This window comes from Acipenser ruthenus, chromosome 25 (assembly GCF_902713425.1).
Source record: "Acipenser ruthenus chromosome 25, fAciRut3.2 maternal haplotype, whole genome shotgun sequence".
Taxonomy (NCBI): domain Eukaryota; kingdom Metazoa; phylum Chordata; class Actinopteri; order Acipenseriformes; family Acipenseridae; genus Acipenser; species Acipenser ruthenus.
Window position 1 is genome coordinate 23,272,867 of NC_081213.1, and position 27,419 is coordinate 23,300,285.

The 27,419-nt window shown below is 36.5% G+C and overlaps 1 protein-coding gene across 1 annotated transcript in view; it reads right to left on the bottom strand.

Moving 5' to 3' along the window:
- The window catches only part of LOC117413813 (synaptoporin-like), a 46,662-nt gene extending 31,457 nt beyond the window's left edge, over window positions 1-15,205 (bottom strand). Inside the window, exons 1-2 of the mRNA XM_034023151.3 lie at window positions 15,048-15,205; window positions 14,863-14,928 (exon numbers count right to left, since the gene is read on the bottom strand). Coding sequence (XP_033879042.1) covers window positions 14,863-14,928; window positions 15,048-15,065 — 84 coding nt within the window. The 5' untranslated portion in view covers window positions 15,066-15,205. The remainder of the gene's footprint in view (window positions 1-14,862; window positions 14,929-15,047) is intronic.
- Between the last annotated feature and the right edge of the window lie 12,214 nt (window positions 15,206-27,419).

The following is a 27,419-nucleotide window of genomic DNA, read 5'->3' on the forward strand; positions in this document are numbered from 1 at the left end:
AAAGTGGTACAAACAAAGGCTTTTACAGGGCTTGTTAGGAAGTTACTGCACTAACGAGAGGTAGAAAAGGTTAGCGGGTACACCTCATTATAAACCTCACGGACTGCCTCACCCAGTCAGAGTCATTATCCCACATGATGCACTCTAAAGCTAACTATATAATCATGAAAATTGTTTTTAAACAGCAACATATTTCCCCTAATAATCTTTGGCTCAGGACACTGAACTATCACTGTGATCAATTATTAATGCACCCCATTAAGAACTGCTGTAACATATTAACTGTATTTCTTAATCACCTTGACAGCTTTTCCTTCCTGTTATGTTTTTTAATTCTGAGTTGTAAAGTATTGCTATGAAAATGTAATGCAAGAGCAGCCAGATTAACAGGGGAACAATTAGCTCTGCTAATTACAGTTCTAGAAGCGAACATTTAGAGCTGCCATTTACTGCTCCAACCCAATTCAAAGCTGTAGATGAAATGATAATGTCTGTATACTATGCTTCAATTAGTTCAGTCAAACCTGGTTTACAATTAGGTATTTTTACATTACCCAAACATAGATCATTTTTATAAATGACATTTTAAAGATGCTGTTGTTTATACTGTTGTCTGTAGTGCAGGAATAAAAAATAAAAAATGTTTAACAGATATAATTTCGCATGTGGTTTTTAGGTAGAAGAATTGCTATGCTATACCTTTAACAAAAGCAATAATTCATTATACTTACATTACTTACTGAAACCATAGCGAAACATATCTTTTTATACATAAAAACATCGGCAACAATAAAAACATCGTTACCATGACAACCTTTAAAAGAGGCTCTTGTGAATACATTAACAGTCTACAGTGTGAAGCCGTATTAAAATGCATGTTTCAGCTGAATAACACAGGTGCCCTCTGCTGTGCAAAACGTAAATTACTATTGCCACATTCAATTTCTGCACTGAACAAAACTGTCCTTCAAGAAAAATAAACAGTACAGCTGGCCTACTTAATATTATTTTTTCATAATAGAAAATGGTCTTCTTGCATTTTGATGTACAGAACAATACACTGGCTTTAGAGTGGTGATATACCATCATATGAGACAGGGTGAACTGTACAAATTACCTTTATGTAACAGAAGAGCAGGAATATACACTTTGTTAGCAAATGGAAGTTTATTTCATATATACCATTACTCTAAATGATTAGAACTGTTTGTTGATTACTCTCAGCGCATGACATAACTGTTACTGCAAGAAACAGACTTTAATGTTCTGGAATCAGATGATTTGATTGGACGAGAGGGTAGGTTACCATATGATTCCATGTACACTTGGACAGTCCGGGACAGTTCAGGCTTTACAACTCACTTTGCAATGCATTCTGGTATGTTTTTATCTGTGTACCTTTCACAGCAGGACTACACTTACCAGAATGTGTAGGTGTGTGTTGAAAAGACTGGACTGCCCTAAACTGTCCTAGTGTAGTTGGAGTCATATGGTAACTCTATGAGAGGGGCTTGTATGAATAATGTTTAGTGGTACCAAAGATATGATAAAAAGATAACACTCAGTATATATATATATATATATAAAATTGTATGCAACACCTCTGTTAGGCTCAGCGTACTGTAGAAATATGTCCCTCAAGTTTATTCACATTCCATAAGGAATACTCAACATGAAAAACTTGCACATAAAGCTAAACAGTGAAAGGATGTAGCAAATAAACACATGAATTGTATGTTGTTATAACAATAAAATGGCAGAATGATGCTTTCAGACACTTGGGGCCGGTTGTACTGAAGAGATCCGATCCTGGATCCAATTTTTTGATCTTGTTAGTATAACCAGATCCCAGTGGCATTACAAGGAGCAAAACAGCCGCTGTGTGCTTCTGTTTGCAAGCTGATCAAGCTGTGAAACAGCACGGAGAGTACAAAATAAGAGTCAGCATGTACATACTGTCTTATTTCCTATCCTGAACAAATGTCTTTACTGTTTAAAATTCTTCCTGCCCTGTTAATCTCAAGCAAATCATCAATTCCACTCGCCCTATAACTCAGTCTCAGCGTCTTAATAGACCCTTCAAATAACAATCGCTCACTTTTAGTTATCTCTAAATGGAATGACTGAGGGCAAGACAGCAATGGGCAGAAAAACGGTTTACTGGCTGATGAAACTATTTCAATTCATTTCTTTCTCAAATGCGATTCAAACATGCTTATCTCATCACAGCATATAATTAAGCCTGCAGCTAATTTCCAGTTACAGACTATACTGTATAGAAGATATGAGCTTTCTCCTTTGAATTCAACTTTGCTGATGAATCAACCTAAACTGCTTTTACAATAGTACAATTAAATATTTTCTAGAAAAAAAAAAAAAGAGTAGACGGCAGAAATTGTTCAATGTGCTTTGTATTCAGTTGTATTCAGTCTAAGGCCTTCTCACGGTTTTATACCTGAAATCTTAACAGACCATTTATTTTACGACTACACAGAAGTTTGAAAGACATTGCCCAGTCTTAAATTGCTGAACAAAATGTGCCAGTAAGAATTAACAATCGATTTCACCCTCATACTGGCAAACGGTTGAAAGTTACGGATAGAATAACCTGTCAAATGAGTGTTGTTCCTGTTTGTTGGGACATCTCACGGCAAATAATAACAATTAGCATTTTACAAGAAACATGTCAGCCTGCTCAATGCACCAATTCAAATGCAATATTCACGATAGTGATGTTTGTTTAGCTGGTGTTATTTTACTTGTTTGTTTTCCTCTGTAACACATATTTGAGTAAAACGTGTTGCACCGAGGCAATAAAAAACAACGGATATAAAAATAAACTATTAATATACATTATAATAATAAAACAGTGGAACAGTACATGGCTATCTGAGAACGTGCGCAGTGCAACTGAAATGCAGCTCTCCCTACACTTACACTAGTCTGCAAGAGGAAACCTGTGCATGAGTTTAAATACTCATCGACTGCATTGGCATTCGACTGTGGCTGCCTGAGCTTCGCTTTTTTTTGCGAACGTGAAATAACTGTCAAAAATGAGTTTCACTCATAAAATGAGTTGCACTCATACATTTGGATACACATTCTTTTTTTACAACTACACAGAATGCTTTTTACAGGTACACATCTTTTTACGAGTGTACAAATGTATTTTACAGGTATATATCTTTTTTATGAGTGTACAAATGTATTTTACAGGTACACGTCTTTTTTTACAAGTGTACAAATGTATTTTACAGGTACACATTTTTTTGACAGTTACTGTATTTCACTCCATAGTTAACTCAAAACTGTAATGACCTGTGTTTAAAACCACTACACTGAACAAATAAAATATGTGTTTATGGTCCACATCCCCAAACCTGTAAAATTGTTTAAAAGCTCCAATATTGTGGCTGACTGTAATTCAGGAGTAAAATGAAAAACAAATGACCGCACAGTTGCCTGTTGTTTGTTGTTGTTCCATTTTAAGACATGTTTGTCTTTGTGCAGCAGTAGTTTATGATGATTAAGCCCTGCAGATAAAAATGCCAATACATTGAAAAGACTTCTGTGAAAGAACAACTTGTCAGAGGGACTTGTACTCACAAAATTGCACACAATTCATCACATTTGACATGGACTCAATACTCTTTTACTGTGTGTGCTGTCTGTCTGTTCAGGATGGTTACTTTGAGCTCTCATTTTCATTATATCCCACCCTATTCTAACTTATCCGTTTCACAAGTAAGTTACAGCCAGGTATAAGTTTCAAAACTTCATGCTGTAAAGTGAGGCCTTATTTTCCACCGTGCTAAGCTATCTTTTATTACATTTAGTAAGAACAAATAAATCATTATATCTCATCACTTCATGTAATTATATGCGTTTCAAAATGAAGGAACATTATGTGCAGAATTGTAATGTCTGTCGACAAATAAAAGTAATGGAAACACTTGATGCAGCACACTCTTTTGTAAAAACGGTCTGTCCCTCAACCACCAAGTCATTTGGGTGGGCTAACAGTAGGTTCTCAGTTAGCCTCTCGTTCTGTGTTCACAATTGCACAAATTCGTTTTACAAGCAGCATCCACAGTGTGTGCAAACAGTTAATATTTCTGCCATCATGCTGCCAGCCATTTCACAGAGACCTCATTATTCAAAACACAATGAAAACGGCTGTGACAGGCAGAGATACCAACACTGATTCATGGGTACAATAAAAAGGGTAAATTACGATGATATGCAGAACACAACTTAACTGTGCTCGCCGTAATGGATTAATCTGTAACAGGAAATAAACAGGAACCATAGCATTCACTAACAGGTGCCATGCTGAACTCTGTAATTAAGTTAATGAATCAGTTTACAAGGCTTCCGTTATCAGAGCAATAAACAATCCTTGTGCTGTATAAACAATCTTTGTACACAAGACTATAAAGTGTTTACGGAACAGAGTTATGAAGGTGTCAGACCAGTCAAGATGCCAAGATGTACAAACCACTGTGTTTATTATCTCTGTTGTGTACATTCATTAATCAACTAACACAGGAAAAAAATATCAATTTAGTTTAAATATCTATCCACAGAACCACAGTATGAATGTAGTGCCTTACTTCATATAGAAGACTTACAATAATTATGATAGACTCTAAAACATGATTTGAAGTGTTTTATTATCACTTTATTCATAGTGAGCATAGGAGCACACCTCAGCAATTTCATTCTAAGATGGCCTATCATGCCTCAAGCCTATTTTCTATTTCATAAGTTTTGGTAGTTTACAATATGTCTGCAGAAGATACTGGTCTTTTTTTCCTTACTAAAGAAGCACACATAAAATACTCATAAATGGAAGAGAAAAAAAAATCAGAACATTAGGAAGTTACACAGGTAAAAAGCCTAATGATCACTGAACAACATCATAGCTTTTGTACGTTATGTTCCACCCATTATCAAATAGCTTTCCACAGGAAAAACCACATCCCCAGTCCTTCCTGCAGTATTGTTTTGTGTTGAATTCCTCTGGATGTATATAAAGAGAATTCTCTTGTGCTTGTTTATCACCACTTCCAGATGTGGGAAGCTGTGCTCAGATGGAAGCTTTCGCTGCCTGCATGAAAGGCGCTGTAAAGCATGGGTTACACAATATCACAGCTACAAGGCATCATTTCAACACACGGGATTAGCAGGCTCCATTTTAACAAGAGGAAACATTGCTTGTGTCATATACTATACATCGGGGGACACAAATATTACAAATTTCACATCATTTAAAAGTTCCTGTTAATGATCAATGCTTTTAAGAGTTTCATATACGTGTGGAATGTGTGATGAATATATGTTCATTTTTTGTGTGATGAATATATGTTCATTTATGTTCACATTCATTGCCTTGCTGACACTGTTTAATCTTTAGTTTATAGGTGATTGGAAATTGATGGATTTAAACAACTGGAGAAGTGTATTGTACATATGAGCTCTCTTGTTCTCTTTTTTGTACAGCGCTCTGGGATGCTATGGCATGGAGGGTGCTATTTAAAAATATGGTATTGTATTGTAACAAAACATAACATAACATAACATAAAACATAATTCTATCTCTGAATTTCTTCACAGCAACCCTGTAAAATACAAAAAGATAAATGCTTCCTTTCCAGAAACTGACACTTAATAAATCAATTCTCCAGCATAAAGCCTTGTCTGCAGAATGCACTGTTACAATTGAGCAAGAAATAAAAAGAAGGACATTTCCAATGGAGTGTGCACTGGAGAGGATTAGACATTGTGGGAGACACAATAGGCAGTTCATCTATCACCGTCATTTGAAGAAACCATCCAATGAAAAAAATAAATCATAGAAATGAGACATCATTTTAAGTCTCTAATCTTCTTTTTTATAGGGAAGGGACTTCATTGTAATCCAGTAGTTGTGTATTGCCAGTGCTCAATACTGCTTGAATACATGAGCCTCAACCCTAAACCAAAAGGACTGTTGGCTTATGGGCAAGAGGGCTGTCCAGTCCCCATTGATGCACTTTTTAACACAGGCTGCCAATTGTGTCAAATAGCATGCCATACCTGTGATGGACTGTAGATCCCAAGGCAAGAATTGCATCTAATGACACTCAATTCTGTGTTCACCACTTCACTCTGATGTTCTGCTTCTATACTATCTTACCATGCCAAACGACAATCACTACACTTTAAAGTTATCTGCGATAACTTTGCTGTTTGCGCAGGGACAAAGCAGTGTTATTGATAATGTACACAGATATCACACATCGCTTCTTCTCCAGGTGGAAAGTCATGTTTTATGATTAGCATATTGTATTGTTGGTTATCTGTATTTTGGGTTGTTCTAAATGCATTAATTGCTTGTTTAAATTTCGGAATGCAATGCAAATTTGTCATAGTTCAAAACACGCTCAGAGACCACTAACTAAAGTATATATCCGCTGTACATAAAACTAGCTTAATTTGTTAAGCATGAAGCAATTGTTTTTTAGGTTTTAATAAATATTTTAAATACTGATCACATTATGAATGTAGGTCCTGATGAGCTAGTCTGTAGGATTGATTTCAGCCTGACCAAAGGCCAATACAGATTTCCCTGTGGGCTCAACAATGCCACGCACTGAGATCTCAACCAGTATGCTCCTGATCCCACACTCCTGCTGCAGTGCTTTTACTAGGTAAGCCATTGGAGACACTTGCCAAGCTAATTTTTAATTATGTAACACACTGTAATGTTGCTGCTCCACTGGCTCCCAATCACCGCTCGCATCCAGTTCAAGACTCTTGTACTAGCCTACAGATGCCTTGACCAGACTGCACCCAGCTACCTCCAGACTCTCATCTCTCCCTACACCCCCACTCGACCTCTCCGCTCCGCCTGCACTAGAAGACTGGCTCTACCTCCGCTACGCTCCCCTGCCTCCAGAGCCCGCTCCTTCTCCACCCTTGCTCCGCAGTGGTGGAATGACCTTCCTACAGATGTCAGGACTGCCCAGTCCCTGACCACATTCCGGCGCCTCCTTAAGACTCACCTTTTCAAACAGCACCTGTAGAACTCCTCTGTTTGTATCCTGGGACACTATCACCCTTCATTTAAATGTGCTTTATTTTGCTCTTATCTGCCCCCTATTTTACTGCATTTAATCCTGTACTTCAGAATACTGTAATCTGCCAAGTGTTTAACCTGTAGTATTTTGTATTTAATCATATCCTGATGTAACTATCACTATTATCTGCTGTATTATTGAATTGTGGTTTGTCACACTTGTACTTTGCTTGAACAAAAGTTATTGTATTTCTTGCTCTTATTGTATTACTTGTATTGTAACACTTAATGTATTTGCTTACGATTGTAAGTCGCCCTGGATAAGGGCGTCTGCTAAGAAATAAATAATAATAATAATAAAAATAATACTCTTCAATAGCAAGGTCATTAAAAATCACTCTCCTTCAAAAGACCCTTGGCATCAATTATATTCTTTATTCCCTAAATTCCCTAAAAAGATTAAGAGGAACAAGTTGAGTTTACTATATCGGTGGAAGGCCTTTTTATGAACAGTGAATTGTTTCTACCTCTTAACCCATGAGTTTTCTTACTGAGAACAGTTTCACAGTATATGGTCATATACACTCCACAGAATTGCCTACCGCTTTCTCATTAACCCTTTCAGTCCTTATCTTAGCCCTGTATGTTAACACATGCCATTGGAAATCACGATGGCACCTCACGGAACTCCTAGGTCCTAGTCTGAGGTAGTGTATAAATATATGTAAAAAATATATTTTATGTACACTCAATAAAGGAGTTAATTATATAACTTAATTTCACATTCTTCAGCTTGGTAAATATAATTCAGGACCGAACGGGTTAAATAACACAGACAGAAAGGATAAAATCAGAACTACAGTGGTCAAAATAATAATTGAATATGTAGCTTATTTATACAAATAAAAGCAGACATAGTAAATAAAATTAAAAAAAAAACATGAGTTGCCATGCAGCCTTTGCTTTTGTGCCATCTATATTTTCTATTTATAACTGCCTCCTGACCTAGATGGTTGGATTTACTTTCTTGGTGGTCTTCAATATACTTGTTCCATGTTCACAGGGGTGGTGGTGGTGGTTGTTGTTGTTGTTGTTGTTGTTGTTTTGTTATTTTAAGATAGCCTTGACTGGATAGAAAACTGGATAGAAAACACAAGGAGGTAATTGCATCCTTATTAAGATACCAGAATATTTTCAGATAAAATAAAGATTACTGTGTATTTGCAGCCCGTAACCTTTATTTCCAAGGGATTCTGTGCTGGAGTAGGGCTTGCTTGTTTTTACCCAACAGCAGGAAGCCTGTTATACTGCATGATTGAATTTAGAAGTTGTATCCAGGTCAGAGGTAATCTGACCACTGTAGGCTATAACATGCTCAATACCATAAATTAAACACATTTAAGCAGAGAACATTTTATGTAACATATTCTGTATTTACAAAATCAGAATTTCAAATCACCACCTATGCTGTCTTTGTTCAGACAGTTAATGAGCATTAATCTTTAATCTGTCAAACTAAATCATTTCTATTTAGAATTGTGAGTTGCAGCTGCTACATTTTAAGATTGATTTATCTTCAAAACATGCTAATTGGCTTCAGTACTGCTCCAGACAGCATAAACTAACATCTGTGCAAGCTTAACCAACCAATAGCTGTCAGAAAATCTCAACTTATTTTGATAACAGAGGTTTTACCAAAGGGGTTTCCATGGTGACACAATCAGGTGAGCCAGAAGTAGCCCAACCCCTGCCCTCCAGTTACTGTCATCATAGTTTATAAGATTAGCCACCCACCGGGACTTGATTTGACCGCAGTATTAAAAGGATGCTTTATTTATAAGGGACCTAAGTATATCATAACAGGATATAACACACAAATCACAACCTAATTAGGAAATGCCATGAGTATCTACAGATTTGATTTCCATTACACGAGAGTAGATGTTAAAACTTCATGCTAATTTGAACTCGGCTCTCGCCAAGATAAGCACCAACTAAGACGTAGCTTTACAGTAAACTAATGTGATCCATATGTGTCTCCATCCATTTACGTTTCCTTCCATATGATGATGTAGATATCCTTCTGTCTGGTGTTAATGGCTGAAGTGTAATGCTGGCTCCAGGGATCAGCTTATTTTGCCTCCCTGGCGCATCAGCACACACTCCGGGGATCAACCACAGTGCGGCCTCCCCAGCGCATCAGCATGACAACCGTCTGGATTGAGCTAAGTAGGGTACATCTCTGGGGTTTTCAAGTGGGCACCTTCCATCCTCAGTGTTTCGTCGACTAGCCCACGACACCTCAAGAGGGCTCGACGGTGATTCTGGCATCCCAGCATCACCCTCCTCTGTCCCCCACTCAACTCAGCCCAGCTTACTTACCTGTACATCAGCGTTTCTTTCTTTCTATTGTGCTTGAGATCCCCAGCCAGAATCTTTCCGTCTCAACCACAGCCAGTTGCTGCTCCTCTCTGCTGCTTCAGATAAGTTCTTCACTGTGCGACGCAACTCTTGGCCACTGAATCCGACGTCTCTGAGAAACCGGGTTGTAGAGTGTGCCACAAATCCTCGACAACCCACTTCCACTGGGTAAACCTGGACTCTCCATCCTCGCTGTTCCGCTTCAGTGGCTAGTTGAGCATACCGCAGTTTCTTCCTCATACGCCTCATCTACAGCATCCTCCCATGTACCAGGTGAACAAGGCGTGCTGATCCAGACCACAAGACAATATCTGGTCGAAGTTTGGTGGTGGCAATCTCAGGTGGAAAAATAAGCCGTTGACCAACATCTGCCAGCATTTTCCAGTCTCTAGCAGCTTGCAGTTGTCCTGGGCGAGGATTGGTTTTAACACCTTATACCAGATATCGTAGCTGAGCAATGAAGCTGGCTATTTTTGGAAATCTTTTATTTTCAATAGACTGCATGTTTGATCTGTTTTGGTGCTTCATAGCCTTCTAAAAGTTTTCTTACAGTAGCAGGTAACAGTGATTACAAGACAGGCCACTATGCTTCTTAACTAACACATTTCTTTTGGACTGTTAATATTAAGTTACACTTACACTTCAATGCTTTTTCCAAGGGCTTTGCTTTAAACTAACATAGAATTGGAATCCTAACCCCTTCATGCAGGCAGATAACACACAAGGGGGAGACAGTGGTGACTAATTAAAGGCAATCCATTACACATACACTACAAGCAGTTTAAATATAGAACACCGTCCTTCAACTATGGAACCATTTTAGTGCAATATAATATTGTATCTGGACTTCCAAGCAAGCACAGCAAAAGCATATGTGACTGACTGTGTTTTAGACATGCCATATTTGAGCTTATATGATCTAAAGTAGGATCAGCTAAAAGAAAAAAAAAAAAAAAAAACTTTTTTCAAAACCTAGCCAGAATCAATTATTAGTCATATGATGGGCAATTAGTATTTACCAGTAACTGATTTTTAACCTTCAAAGTTTCAACAAGAACACATTCAATGTAGTGGACACTGAAGTTCAAATGTCAATTCAATCTGGGCCTTTTTTAAGTCATTGAAATTCCACAGAACATAGAATAGTATGTGCAAACAACTACAGTGTGGCGTAATTGTACATGGGATTAATAAGAGGCAGCTTTATATCTACGTCTTTTTCCAATATTAAGTTGAAAATATCCCAGGAATCAATTACATATTTCGTTAGGCTACAAGTAACCTATAATTACATGCATACATTACCTACAATGTAAAGAGACATTCTAAAGATAGAAAAAAACAAAATCCAGAAATGAAGGTAAATTTAATGTGCGTATTAAATGGATGTATAGCGTACGAATGTGAGTATGAAAAGGGGGCTAGCGCATGTAAACCTGAAAGAACAAAAATGCAGTTAGTTTGCCTGTTTGATCCCAACTGTTTTTGGTTAACAAATAAACAAAAGCTGCACACTGCAGTCTTTTTTTTTTCTTCTTAAAGACCGACTGACTTTCTAAAGCCTCTGCAGACTGAAGGCAATCATGTGCCAAACATGTGATTCCACTGTATGTTTCCTGGGTGATAAGTCTTCCATTTTCCAGAGGACACTTGGAATAGAATGTGGAAAGATTACATTTTCCCCAGAGAAGTTACATCTTTTTGACCTATTCTTTAGAAATGAAATGCAATACTTATTATCTGTAATGACATTTCAACTAAACACATCTGTACTTTGCTATTAGAAAACCACCAACATTCATGATGTTAACATATACATTATGCACAAACATTTTTTCAGCAAAATAGACCATATTCAAAATATATTTATTTACATTTCTTCTGTTAAATGTATATTACACATATGATGAAACAATGAGAATAATTCGACATTTACCGTCATTATTTAAGAATACATTGTTTATTTGGTATATTATAGTTCTGATACTGAAAATCCAGAAATTCAAGTAAGTTAATAATAATAATAATAATAAAAATAATAAAATCGGTGTATCTCTTTGTTTGGAGGCAGTCTGGAGATGCAATATAGATTTGGCATTTTCCCCTGGGAGTATGATACAATCTAACATTTATATACACGTAAATGTGTTATTTCAGCTCGATGTCATTCTTACTAAAGAATTTGAAATTGTATTTGAATAATAAATTACAAGGAGCAAGCCACCTGTGTATCTGTCTCAACACCCCATTCACACTATGAGGAACTGAAGCTCTTTTCAAGCCATCTGAATTCTACACTAATGGTCAGTACGATGTTGGCATACGAATACACTTGGACATGGCTGTGCTTGTCATGTTGAATTTGCACCATTTCTGGGAAAAAAAACACAAGTGACTGATTTAAAAACAGCGGAAGCGCTTCACGTTTTTGGACAAGTCTGTTTTTATATTTTTTAATTGCAGGTCTCAAATACTGTAGCTTGCCTATGGATTAATCATTGTTTGATTGATGAAAGACACTTACATTGGGAATTACAATGAACTACAGGTACAATGTATTAAACATTTCCATTGACATTAAAGAATTACATATTATTTAAAGCACACATCTGCAAGTCATTGCCATATGCTTCCATCTCAGTAAAATAAAACTAATTACATACAATTAAATTCATACTGTACCATCAAACTCTTAAAATACGAAAAGCTGAAACATCTTAATTTTTTGGTAACAATTACACAGAACAGATTTCAATTGATGTAGCTCCACTGTCATACAACTGTTTATTCCTTAGATACAATATATAATTTACAGTGGAAAGTATAGTGAACCCACAACCCTCCGGTCAAGAGTCCAGAGCCCTAACCACTACTCCACACTGCTGCTGATCTGAACGTGAAAGAGGTTTTGGACCTTGATGTTGCCCCAGGCATGAGTGTGCACAAGTAAATTAATCAAAACCATTGCTTCTCATTTCTGCCACACTGGATTTACTGTAAGGCAAGAAAATCTTATGGAATTTTTCAGTTACTGAGGACAATTCTTAGTTGAAGCTATATGTATTGTCTTATGACAGAATATCCCATTGTTGTATATCAACTAAGATTCGTTATAAATAAATACAGTACCTTATATTTTTTTAAGCTTCAATGAGTGATTAAGTTAACTGTCAAATGCATATACTGGCGGCACGCACTATAAGTACAGGAAGCATTGTACCTGCTTGTGCAATCTCACTGGAAGTAAATGGTCTGAATACGTGTTTCAGCGACCCCTAATCGTCACATCAAGACTAGTCTGGTGCTCAACTCTTGGGTTCAGTAACTTTGCAAAATTCATGGCATATTTCAGAGGGTGAAAAGAATCTTGATCTTTAAAGTATTTTAAAAGCTTTTTTTTTATGAAAGGACACATAGCTTTAATATTGGGAATGTGGGCAGATTCTTTAGGACTAAGCAGCCTCCCTCCAAACACAAGTGTGTACCTTACAGTTGGGGTGTCTTATTAAAACCCAGAAATGGCACCACAGTCACCCTGCTGCATCATTAACACAAATAAAGGCAACCCCACTACAATAACTAATCTGGGCAAAACAGAACAGTTTATATACAGTTAACTCCTTAAATGCCAGCATGCTTTCATTTGCATACTGTACAGGAACCAAGTAAAGTAATCTATTTTTACACTTAATTTACTGTTACAAATAGCATTTTCTCCCAGTAAAATAATATGTGCGTGTCTTTCCAGTGTTCGTGTCATATCTGAATCTAAAAGTACATATATAAGTTATTCACTTAAATTAGTGCTGCATCCATATTCCAGTGTTCAGAACAGTTATTCTGACCCTAGACTCTAGAGAAACCTTCAGGGAAGTTGTATTATTATTATTATTTTATTGTGGTTTTCTTTTACATGAAGATCAGTAAAAATAGATTCAAATGATAAGCTTAGAAGCTTTAATAACTTTGCTAGCAAAAGCAAACCAGTAAAGAAACATTCCCTGCAGTTTTAGGTAATAAGGTATCTATAGAAATGTTCCACCATACAACAAACAGGCTTCCTTAATCAAAATGTTAATCTCAATATTAAGACCATCTTTAATATACAGACTGTGCCTCAGAGCTACTGGAAGTATTCGTCAGTTGACCCGCAAATATTACAGTGAATATCACACAAATAAACAATGCATACTGAGAGGGATCGCTGAGAAATGTTTCAGACCACATACCTGTCAACATTGAATTTTCAAAACACGGGACCTTTTGTAAACTGGAATCTCATACCTGTCAACTTTTGAAAATACAAAATCGCGAGCGGGGGGGGGGGGTTGCAGGTGCGTGGCTAAGTATGTGAACTTGCCTCGCGCACTGAATGCATGCCTGTCACATGTGTAGTTAACAATACGGTACAATATATATATATATTTTATACATATAAAATGCAAATATATATATATATATATATATATATATATATATATATATATATATATATATATATATATATAAATATATATTTCCACTTAATGTCCACATTTAAAACTTTCCAAAACAACAAATCAACTACTATACTTTATTCTAGCCTAATTATAAAACATATTGCCATTTGTAATACTTCGCATAACACTATACTAAAGTATATAATAATTCTAAGATCACGTCTTCATAAGCGACACATGCTAACACATTATGATAACTGTCAGCCCAATCAATGGATTTAGGTTTAATCAGATCTTTAACCGATACCTACATACTGCTGCGCAGCTCCGGGGCGAGCAGTCTTTGGGACGCTCATGGCATAATTGTCCTATTTTGCAACAGAAGCTTTACTCTATAAAACAAATATGTATTTGGGTCCTCTCTTAAACACGCACACCCACTCCACCCGACCCGATTTGACCGAACCTTTGACCTGAACCGAAAAGCACCCCTGTCATATTGTCAAAACCCTTAAAAAAGTATATAAATTCAGCTCAGAATTAATTACACAAACTTGAACCATCTGGTCACAAAACAGATTCTTCATGCACGGATTGATCAAGTAATTGGGCACTTGACAGTCAGTAATTCAAGCCTAAACAGTAACCAAACACAACAAGAAAAGCATGACTTTCTTGACCCACATACAAGAGGCTGTTCTGTATATTTTGAAAGTAAAAAAAAAAAAAAAAATTTGCGCATTTGTGCACGGCAGTGTTTACGCATGCATATTTATACAGGTTGAGCATTTCTGCAAGGTAATATAACCACGTTCAAACAATATCAACACTAAAAGACTGTTTACAAACAAGAAGCAGTTTTACTTTTAAATGTGTTGGCTTTCTGGCTACATGCATGAAAACAAACAAGCAAACCACGTTTCTCCAAGACGTTGCACTTACCCATTCTAAAATCCGCAGAAATCCAAGGGGCTCCTTCACCACACGAAATGTACCAGTAGACACAAGCTAAAAGCATTTCAAAATAATGAATTAATAAATTGTTTATTGTTAATTTTTTCACACTTTTTTAAAAATCAGGATTCTAATATTTCAAGAAAACTAAAGACAACAGCATGAATTCCTACCTGGTCGACGGTATCCATTTGTAAAGATCTTAAATATTTTCTTGCAATAGTAGAAAAAGAACGGTCACTCTATATGCCAAAGTAAACCCAGCTGATGCTCCTGTCTCTTCAGTAGAAAGAGACGACTCTCAGCTCAAATCTCTGTACGGAAACAGCCGAATCCCCATAGCAGGGATTAAAAAAATAAAATAAAAAAAAAAAAAAAGCACCACGGAGACAGACTGCTATTGGCTGTCCGAAGATGAACGACATTTTGAGCTTTTTGCTATTGGGTAACATCGATATCGATGTACAGTTTATTGCTCTTGTAAAACTGAAGCATGTGAGGCAGATGAAAGAGTGTTAGAAAATTCTTTTTTTTCTTGACAGAATTGCATTTGCATTCACACACACGTTCGTTATCAAGACGTGCTTATTTGGCCATTTTTAACTGCTTTCAGCTTGGCGTGGTGTAGTTTGATTCAAGGCACCTAAGCATCAACAAACCACGTTGCTAGTCGGTTTCAAATCTATTGAAGGCATCCACAGATAAAATGCCATTTTATTTATTTATTAATAAACAAAACAAATAAAAACCAAGACTGAAAGAATCCTACTGCTTCACGACCGGGCCCGGTTCACCACATCGCTATCTGTGTGACAGTCAGTTTGAGCTATTGTTTGAAATTGTCATTTTCCATTGCTGTAATGAGAAGCTAAAGGAATGCTTTATATTAATGTGTGGCCTGTCTAATGCTTTTCCATTTTCTCTGACATTAGTTTTGTCAATAAAACGTTAGCCAGAATACTTAAGAGCCAACATTGGTTAAATTAAGTTGAAAAATGCAAACAGTATCTAAATAGTATATGGTAACATATGCAAAGGTCATGTGTAGATACAGTGTGTTACTTGTATGATATGCATTGGCACATGCTCAGAAGAATTCACCTTTCAGTGTTTTATATTTGCACTGATACAAAGTACCGTATTTCAGGGTGGTATTATAAATCTTGCCTCAAACTGGTGATCTGACTAAATTAAAGAACTACATTTTTATTGTATGTCACATATGGAATCCAAACCATGGTGTCTAGGTTGATTTGATCTTTCTACTGTCTAAATATATCCAGTTTATGTAGCTGGTATTTAATATACTGTAGTACTAATGACCACACACACAGCAGCCAACTACTATAATGAAGCTGTGTGATCCAGATCTGAGACAGGTTCATAAACAGGCCGTACAGATGAAAGTGTTTCAATAAGCCTGTCTGTATGTTTGCTCCTGCAGCGGAAGCTTGAGCAGTGCTACTGATCTTTTTCAATGCAGCAGCAGTGATTTCATTTGAAGTACTATAGGCTGTGACGGTGAAAAGCATGCCTTTTCCCAGTCCTCTTATGAAGCTGCTGTCCTGTTTGCTGTGACGGAGTGCAAAATCCAGTGTTTCTGGTCCCCTCTTTTTTTGCCCATGACCATGCATACTTGTGCTTGTAGAACACTTTTATATAAAGTATTTATAATACAATCATGGAACTGAAACAAGTAATATAAAAAAAGCTGCATCTCTCCCTGTTGCAAGTCCCGTTCAGTCATGAGGGGCAGGGCAGCAAATCTGACTGATTTTGACAGAAGGACCACTATCATGAAGAGCATGTACTGGAAAGTTTCTATATGAGCATGCAAGCAACTGTTTGCTTTTGTTCTCTCAATAGTGATTATATCCAATAGGAGCCTGTGTTAACCCAAGTGAACTGCACTGTTTGAAAAACACATTTTCAACAGGTTATGATACATGTCATTTACTCAATTAATGGTATACCTTTCCCACAACCTTTTTAAAACAAGAGTCTTTCCTTACAAATGTTATGCTGTGCATTTAGGAATTTTAACAACATCAACCTGGTTTAATAGCAATACTGTTTGGTTGCCTGTTAGAGGTTTTAAAACACATGTACACTATTAAAGTTATATCAGCTGTATGATTTATACATTATTTTGTCATGCATAATGCTATTTTTATAATACTCTTAACCTGAATCTCCACTGAGTGTGATAGGTATCAAGTTATCCAGAAGATGGTGCCACAGGCCGTTCTCTAATTAAAAAGACACACCACAAAATATATTCTTCCCTTTGCTTGAAAAAAATATAAACCCTGTTCAAGCATTAAACACAGTACTGTAGTTTTTATCAAATGCAAATTGTCAGTATAATATAATTTGCTTTCCTGTTAAAAAAAAAAATCTCTATTTGCAATTTTATTGCGGAGCATGCATTGTTCCAGGCAAAGTCACAAATGATGACAATCATGCCCTAATCCCTCTAGTGCAATGTTTCAGCTCCAGCAGTAAAACGCCACTCGGAGTGTTAATGCTGATACGATTTAAGCACGGCTTCAGAACCCATAATAAAAAACAAATATTACGCTATTAAATAAAACAAGTTCTGTCAGCACAAGAAAATTATGTAATGCAGAGGGAGAGGGAGAATGTAAATGTTTTCAAAATGCTAAATACTCAGGTCCTGCATTGTAAATGATTGCAATGCTTGTTCTTCACTTCAAAACAGTTGTAAAGGATTCTGACCTTTAAAAACAAATCATTCATTTAATATCAAATTGCATCCCCAGTTGTGTTTTTTTTCTATGTAGCTGCTCTGTTTGCTATTGCTGTTCCCCCCTAGCCCAGTGGAGGTTGAGCAATTTGTCATCTAATTAGTCAGATGAAGCATAACAAAGTGAGTCGGACTGTAAATTCTCTTCCGGCAAAACAATTGCAAACAAGGAAAGCTTCCTGTGCCTGCTAAAGTGATGACAACAGGAATACAAATAAGTGAAAACAAGGTTGACAGTACGGCTCACTGTGTTAACCCTAACCCTACCCCCAACCCCAATCAGCCCTTCATTAAATTACATAGATAAACAAATACTGTTACAACATTACATCTAATATCAACATTACATTACATCATTACAGCGTTTTCAAATGGTACATCAGAAAAAGAGCAGCGTGCTGCATAAAAAAAAAAAAAATCTGTACAAAGACAAAAAATAAAAAAAACAACAGCCATGCAGTGTTGACACTGGATATTGACTCTTGACCACATTGGGACAGGATGGGATCCAAAGTCCATAAAAGGAATGCCAGCTTTTTCTATCCCGGATATAACCGTTCAATGCAGATCGTGATCAAAGTTTACTGCCTAATTTCAGCACCGGACAGCTCCCTTGGTTTATGACAACTTTGGATTTCAGGTATACTGATAGTGGACTATTTCATCCATTGTCATTCTTAGTATCAATGCTCAAGTGTAACAGGTATATAGCAGTATATTAGTTGAAAAATACTTGGTGCCCAGTTCATTCCTTTCTGCTTTCATCTGGTTCAGATTAACACAGATTGATTTAAATTGGTGTCCGTCTACTATTTATATATATAATTCAACTCTTCTGAATTATATATATATATATATATATATATATATATATATATATATATATATAGGCAAATTAAAGCAAGTACAGTTCATGTACAATTTACTGTCAACATGGCCTAAACGTGAGTTCCCCAAATTTGTGAATCCTCCATTAGGAGGTAATATACTGTAGCTATCAGGTTTACAGAGGCATTGTTGCAACTTTCCTGATTGCTTCTCAGTCAAGAGACCAGCACCCATCCTGCGGATGAAATGTAAAACAAACAAGATCCTATTTTAAGTGACTCTGCAGCAGCAGTTGTGATGCATAGTTCAACCCCTAGTCTCTGCAAGTCGCTTTGGATGAAAGCGTTTACTAAATGACTAATTAATAATAGTAGTGATTTTCTCCTCTCTAAAACAATGCTTCTAGTGCTCTGTGTGTTTATCAAATATACCAGCAGGTGCCCAAGCGAATCATTGTGAGAAATTGCAAAAGCCTGTAGGGTAAAGTCAACCCTGAACAGTGTGGCTGCGATCAACAGAAGGAACTAACTACAACAAGCAGGATTCAAATGTATTTGTGAGAAACTGAAATGCATATTTATATTCATTAAAAGACAAAAAAAAAATCCCCAAAACAAACTTTACCAGGTGGTGTGTTAAAATGAAACCCCACAGAGACTGCAATTACACATTAGGACACCAGGTGTTACATTTTTACACTACTTGATCACAGCGCTATGATTACAAATACAATCTTAGAGAAGAAAACAACACTAAACAAATGCCTTTCTGTTTGATGACTCCTGCATATTTACAGCAAACAAAGCCAGTTATCACACCTCATGTAATGAAGGTATTTCAATATCTTGTTTCAATAATGTCTGTGTTTGCCAGTTAAGTCATTTAAAATGGTATTGTCTGCTACTGCATTTAACAAATTATTATAGGGCTAGCAAACTGAATCAATATCTATAGTCAATTAATCAGATAAGATGCATTACACTGTGTGTGTACAAATATACTTCCATATCTTGTTGAGGTTACATTTTTGTGCAGTAATTAAACATTTTTGTAGAAAAAAGTCCAATGTATATTTTTTTGCAGATTTTCTGCAAAAAAATAATAATAAATAACAGCAAAGTGACTTCATTCTCTAGCAGCACTAATCTTAGGATACTTTTAATGCAGGATTCAAGGCCTTTGTTGCCATAGCAACTGCATCTTCTGATTGAATGAACTCATCTGATGAGGCAAACCAGAGATGTGGAACACTTACATTATGTGCACAGTAAACCAGAAGAGATGAGTAGATCTAAAATACACAGACAGCTACAATTGAATAAAACCCTTAAAAATGCTACAGTGCTACTTAAAGTTGCTGGTACAGAGAGCAAAAAGGGACTATGCAAATGTGTTTGTTTACACATTAACAGATCCGGGTTGCGTTCAAGCACAAGTTCATTTCCATTTAAATGCAAATACATTTGCACTTGCACTTGCATTTAAATGCAAGCAAGAAAAATACACCCCATTCACTTTTGAATCTGTTTGCAAAGTATTTGTACTTGACAGAATGCATCTGATTGATTTCAAATGCATTTGAATAATCTATCAAATGTATTTAGAAAGTATTACTATTTTACCAACTCCAAGTGCAATTAATGATACAGCAATTAGTGACACATTGTTAAAGTAACCACAGGGTTAATTGAGAACTTACAAGTGTTTGAAGTCATTTCAGAACACTTAACTAATTACATGAGGAACATGATTAAAGGAGTTTGTTATAGCATGGAGTAGTCTGAAATTGCTAGAGAAGTGCTTCCATGTAGGCAACTATTGCTGAGGACTTTCAGTAACTATTGTGACAAAGCACAACTCACTCGGGTTCGTGCCCCTTTAAAAATACGACCCAGAACAATGAAATGGAGTTTTAAGCGCTAGTGCACTATTTTTAATAAACACAAAAGTAAACAAAACACACAAAATACAAAAGCAAAATAAACACCTAGCTCCTCTTGGAGCACTAACTCAACTTCCAGGAACACCCTTCCTAACACGGGACAGCTAAGCTGTTTTCCCGTCCTTACAAAACCACACTGGTGTCACACCGCACTTACTTCTTCTCTGGCTACTCGGAGACAGAGCACCTCTCCTGCCTCCTTCTACTCAGCAGCCTAGAGCAGACTGACTGTTCTCCTTATAAACCCTGCACCTGGCTCCAATTTACAATCATAGCCAGGTGCAGGTGATAATTAACAATAAAACAATTAACAGAAAACAATTAACCCAGACAAATGTGCATTCCGCACATGTTTTTACTGCAGAGAGGTTTTAACCCCCTCCCTGCTGTCTCACACTATTTTGACAAATGCATTTAAACAATCAATCAAATGCATTTACATTTTTATCTGTGAAGTCTCAATTGCAAAGCATTTATATTTAAATGAAACTGAGGTGCAGGTATTTTCATTTGAATTTGTAAGATTAATAGTAACAGTACAGGTATCTATGTAGTTTTTATTTTACGCCACTGGGTGGCATCCATATGACATTTGCCACAGAAATTCATTGGCAAGATCATTTTGAACTTCATTAAAAGCACATACTTCAAAATACTGTACAGTGTTGTCTTGTTCTAACATTGAATATATACTTCGCAGATAGTTCAGTGATTTTTGGGAAATATAGCAACATGTCTAATATTTAACAAAGCCATTCTTCAGACAATTGTACTATGTGGGGAATGCAGCCTGTATTTAAATACAATAATTTATCCTGTAAGTGCATCTTTATATAGTCCATGACACACAACAAAGAGGGTATGGCAGTTTGGAAATCTACCCTACTTACCATACAAAGCAATGGGTGAGCAAGCATGATACTCCATACAGAGCAATGGATGAGCAAGCATGATACGCCATACAGAGTAGGTAGGGCTGACAGAGTTGAAAAGTTGCATTGTCATATGTGGAGCAACACAACCCAGACCCACTCAGAAAGATTGCCAGCACTGTAAGGGATATGTATCATGCAGTCATATATTTCTTGACACTGGATGGCACACTTGCAATTTTTTCATGCTTGCAATTGGAAGCTATAATATACTTTAATGTCTAATTGAGCACTGCTCTTCATCAACAAATGCATTGCTTGTCAAACAAGGTAAAGAGGATATATTGTAGCTGCTGTAGTCCTTACCATACACTGAACATGTCCTCATGATTAATGGATTGCCAGGTGTCTCTCGCTGCCCGGCTTCATAAACACAATGACAATATCAGATTTATAAAAAGCAGCAAAGATGGCAGCAGCCTGACTGAGCCCTGTTATCTAGTGTTTTTAAATAGGTTTCTAGTGGCTTTCCGAGACACTGTCCTGCTTCACATCTCCCATTCCAAGTCATTTTATTGCATTCAGGGGGGTATGTGTCCCTCGGGCTACAGCAGGTTTGCAATATCTTTGTCAAGAAAAGGGAAGGTTTGACAAGTGGAGTCCATGAGAGTCCATATGTATTTTCACACAGTAATATGTCATGACACAATCGAGCACAGACAATGCAAAAACAGCTCAACTGATGTTAAACACGCTGGAGGGGATTTGTGAATTAAGCATGAAAGGGATGCATATGATTAAAAGGTCATTTAAAATAATAAATCTCACTGTAGCAATCTCCCGGTTGATTCATTTTTAATAACTACAATATTGTATGATTTACTGTACCAAAAATGCTGTTAATAAATCAATTGAACTATATAAAACAAACAAAAAAATACTAATAGATACATTAAAAACCAAAAGAATGTACATTCTGCAAAAGGCAACTCCATGCCTGTGAGTTACAAATCCTAACCATACAAAATGTGCAATACAGTACCCTGGTGACAATTACAGACAATCATGGAGGCCATGTTTAAAATGAAAATGTTTTTTCTCAGATTAAAATATTGTGCTGACAAACGTATATTACTGTGTACTGTAAAACAAATAAAATAAATAAATCTCACAAAAAGGTTATGTTAAAAAATGTAAATGTGTACTTGCTACTTAAATGATTTAAGGTAGTGTAAAAGGATTTTCCTGTTTCATTGTGTTTGAGAGATTTCAAGGTGACCGAAGTCGTACGTGCCAGTTAATGACTTAGAAAAAATCCCCTTAAGGGAGGAATTAGTCTTCCTAGGCACAGAGCACTGATTGGCTGGCTTGTCCTGGGTCTCAGTATGAGTTAAAAAAAAAAAAAAATCACAAGCATACATATGTCAAAGTCTGCTCTGGAGCTGTGCTCATATAAAATAGCTTCATTTAACCTCAGCAGGATAGAATAGGAAGATTACCAAAGATTATCTGTCTGCATTAGTAATACAAATCACATAGAAATATGTTGAGCTTTTAAATATTCGCCCAAATGTTTTCCTCATTTTTTTTTTTAATTGAGCTTTCTTCTAACCATTAAATGAACCGTTTACATCTTCTAAACATTATACAATAGTCTGTTTCCTGTCTGATCAATAACCCTTTGCTGGGGTTGCATTGGCCTTCTGCATTTACATCATTGCTTTACGTCTGCAAATATATTTGCGTGTTACTTTTTAGTCCAGCAAGCAGGGGGTTGAAGAAGCAGAATTATTGTTTAGAACATACATTGCCATCAGACTCATTGCTTGTTTTCAGTATATTAGTAAGTTTAGTGTATCTTTGTTGTTTCTCATAGATGGAATAGTACAGCATCTTTAAGGTAATACAGTCTAAACCAGTGGGTGCCAGGCCCTGTTTGGATTAATGATGCATTCAGTACTGATTTGAACCCGTATCACACTATTTCATTAAAATAACCCAACTTTGAGATGATGACTGGCATTGTACTGTTACAGTAACATTTAAAGTTTCTCCAGTTGTTATCTGGATACATTTCGTTATATACAGTAGGGTTGCATATCAGTTCTGACTACTGGGATCCAGACCAGCTGGGGTCTTTTGTAATAATCACTTTTAAAGGTCAGTTCCTCTTTTATGAAATGATCACGAGTACAGTGTGGAAAACATTCTTATATCATATTGAGCTCTAGATCATCAAGATGCATGTTATTATTATTATTTGTTTATTTCGCAGACGCCTTTATCCAAGGCGACTTACAGAGACTCGGGTGTGTGAACTATCCATCAGCTGCAGAGTCACTTACAATTATGTCTCACCCGAAAGACGGAGCACAAGGAGGTTAAGTGACTTGCTCAGGGTCACACAATGAGTCAGTGGCTGAGGTAGAATTTGAACCGGGGATTTGAACCGGGGACCTCCTGGTTGCAAGCCCTTTTCTTTAACCACTGGACCACACAAGCATTTCATTAGTTGTCAATTATTTGCCTTTAGCCTTTATGTTGCAAAACAATAGATATCAGTGAGTGACAGCATAAAAAGCAACCCAATTTATTACAACAGCATAAAAAGCAACCCAATTTATTGCAACAGCAATCATTATTCCAATATAACCCAACAGCTTCATTATTCCAACAACATAAGTAAAGGATTGCAATGAAGCCTTGGGGTTTTATCAGCGTTCTATATGTTATCTGCTCGGGGGTTCTGTGGGAGGTGTTTTGGCTATACGATTTTACAAATATTGGTCTGTGAACCATGAAATGGAAACAATTGGATTCCAAACTGTGTGCAGGTATATCAGAAGTGAGTATTGAATAAAGTCAGGCTCGTCATGCACGCCTGAGCTTAGCTACAGTATCAATCTCCCCCAATGTAATCCGAAAAAGTGATAGTGACTGAACAGCGCCCACCCACCAAGGAAAGCTAGAACTAATCATATCTGAAACTCCTCCACACTCTCGCTCTTGTTATAATAGGATAGAATTAACTGTATGAAATGCTTTGATTTAATGCAATTTTGATTTTTGTTGTTGTTGTTTAAATGAACATCATAATGGGCTGTTTTTGCTAAAACAGAATGGAATGTTACATTTTTCTCATAAAATAAATATTTGATTTACATTAGCATGGTCAGTAGGGTTGAATTCCTCCAGAACGATGAATAATGAAACATTACGATTCTGGCTATATTGGCTATTTGTTTATATGTTATGCGGTACAGTTGTTTAACACACTATGTGAAGTTGCATGTTTGCAATGTAATTACCGGAGATTGACATGTTTAATCAGTGGACAGTGTACATGTCATTACCATTAGAAAAGGCTTTGCTGTTTTTAAAACGGACCAGGTCTTCTTTAATACAGCACTTTATCAAAGTCTATCAGATCGCATGTATATGTTATGTATTGCAGTATTTTATTACAGGAATACAAATGCAAATTAAACAGTTAATAGATTTCAAATATACGGTCCGATTAGCTATCCATTGTACTACATAAGAAACTGAGTGTACCTCACATGGTTCAATTTAGAACACAGTACTCTAGCTAGGCCTAACCTCACAGATTGAACACTTATTCAGAATGCTATTTGGAATTGTCTTTAAATGAATCATTGTAGAACCTGCATAATCAGATGGATTGGGTTATTAATTAGAGCAATTATCAATTTTTGGAACTGAAATTGAAAGCTGGGCTGGAGTCTGACTAATGTATGGCAAAGAATTTCACAGCTATAAAACACTGCAGCGCCCTCTAGTGGAATGTCTCGTTATAAAATACCTGTAATCCGCGTGCACCAGCTGCAGCGCTCATATTTCACACGTGGTTGAACAAATGCCATTACCTTTTGCTTTATCTTCAAATTCATGAAAATTACACAGAATTACATAATGCATCATGAGAAAAGTAGTTAGTGGATTAAAATCATGAAAACCATGGATACAAGTATAAGAATTAGTGTCTTAACCAAATACAGGAATAATGGTATTTTATGCTTATTGTATGCAGTGACCAGAATAAATTGGGTTGCTTTTTATGCTGTCACTCAGTGATATCTACTGTTTTGCAACATAAAGGCTAAAGGCAAATAATTGACAACTAATGAAATGCTTGTTGCAATACTAAACACCCCTCCTCCCCAAAAAACATATGTCCTATAACAAGAAGTCACATATTTCTAATATGTGTATATGATTGTTTGTCACATTTATAATGGTTGGTGTATTATATTCTATATACCTGTATATAACAGTGTATATTAACAACATTGCATTTCAAAGACTACACAAAGCTTTATCTTTGTAAGGATAACATTAAAGTGCAATCCTTTTTAGAAACAGATGAGGGCGCCCTCTTATCACGCAAAGCCATGTGACTTACTTTCAACACTGCAGCAATATTACAGCTTTTTATTTTATGTTGTTTAACATGCATTTTTACACAGCTGCTGGTGCATACTGTTTCCACGACATTGCAACCCACCACACACCCGTTCATTTGCTGTATTTGTAAAAGGTTGTGTGAAAGCAACACAGTGGTCAATAGAGACGAAATGATTTGTTGAGAACGCCGATGGTGCTGAAAAATGTCATAGTTGATTTATTTTGTCTGTTGTAGCCGCCGTATCCCCAAAACACGTGATCGCTATTAGATCGCTTGACTGGCATCCCTGAAAATGGTCCAACCAGTTATACCGTCAACCGACCATTTCTTTCAGGAATGTGGTTTATTTTCACTCCCAAACAAGAAAGAAGCGTTTTTTATTTAAATGCAAGAAGGAATTAATTTAAACAAGAAACATATTTATTTTAAGACCTGCATCTAATCCAGAGCCATCCTGTTCTCGCTGCACTTGAATGATGTCATCTTTCTGGAAGCAGGTCTGGAGGGTAGTTAGCCGTCTGGTGTTTCTGTTCATCCATCCGAATATCTGCTTTTAATGTGAATGGATCTACAATACCTCACAGCATAGACGAGCATAAGAAAGAAAGAAAAAAAACATGAACAAGTCGAACCTTTGGGACTACACACACACAGTCAAATTCTCATGAAATTAAGTGCACATTATATATGTTATATTCAGCTGCTCCTATTTCAAATATGAATCACAAATACAAAACCGACTTCTGATTCACTAACTGCTTTTATTTCCTAGTCAATTAAAAAATGTCTAGAAAACTCAAACTGCCTAACTCCAGTCAACATGATTATGTCTAATTTGTAGCTTAATATCAGAATGGTAGTTTTGCATCGTTACTGCAAATTTTGTAATGAGTATTTTAATGTGTTTTTTTTTCTCTATAGAAAATTGATTCTTAACAAGATATGTGTTAATCAGTTGCAATATCTGCAAGCAAAATAAATGCATACATGCATGATGCATCAAAAGATGTATTATTAGAAGATGAACAGAGCACAAACTGCACAAAAGGTCCCATCTTTCCTTTCTCCACAGGAGGTTCTATACAGGGTATACCAAACCAGTTGTACAATTCTGCTTCAGTGGCCCTCGGGCAAGTTCTTTTCGGGAATTAAAAAGGAAATAACTCCTTGTGGGGTTGTTCCCCGGGCGATACCTTACAAGCCCTGTAGAAAGAGACTGCCAAGTGCAGTGACACAGGCACACAATATAGAAAATAGAGGGCTCTATGAACATCACACTTCTTTCTGTACACGTTTGATCACAGCAGACATGATGCCATAGGCACAAAATATGTTCCCAAAATAATCTCTCAGTATTAAATCAGGTATACCTGCTACATGAAACCTTCTTTTGAATTGTGTACAATGACTACAGCCTTTATTCTATATCATTAACACAGGGGAATATTGTGATGTCAATATGCCTAACAATGGTGCATTCTGGGATCTGGGCTTTAACCTTGACTAAAGGTTATTTTTGTACTCCATTTCCTCATGTCTAAATGTAAGTTTCTAGCAGCTTTCTATTTTATTTTTTTTATTTTGAGCGTGGCGCCAAGAAAAGGCCCAGGACACGTTTTAAAATAATTTGTCAATGGAAAGCAACAGGTGCCGAGTGACTCCCTGCCTTCCAGACAAGGCCAGGGTGTGCATGAAAAGGCCACACGCTAT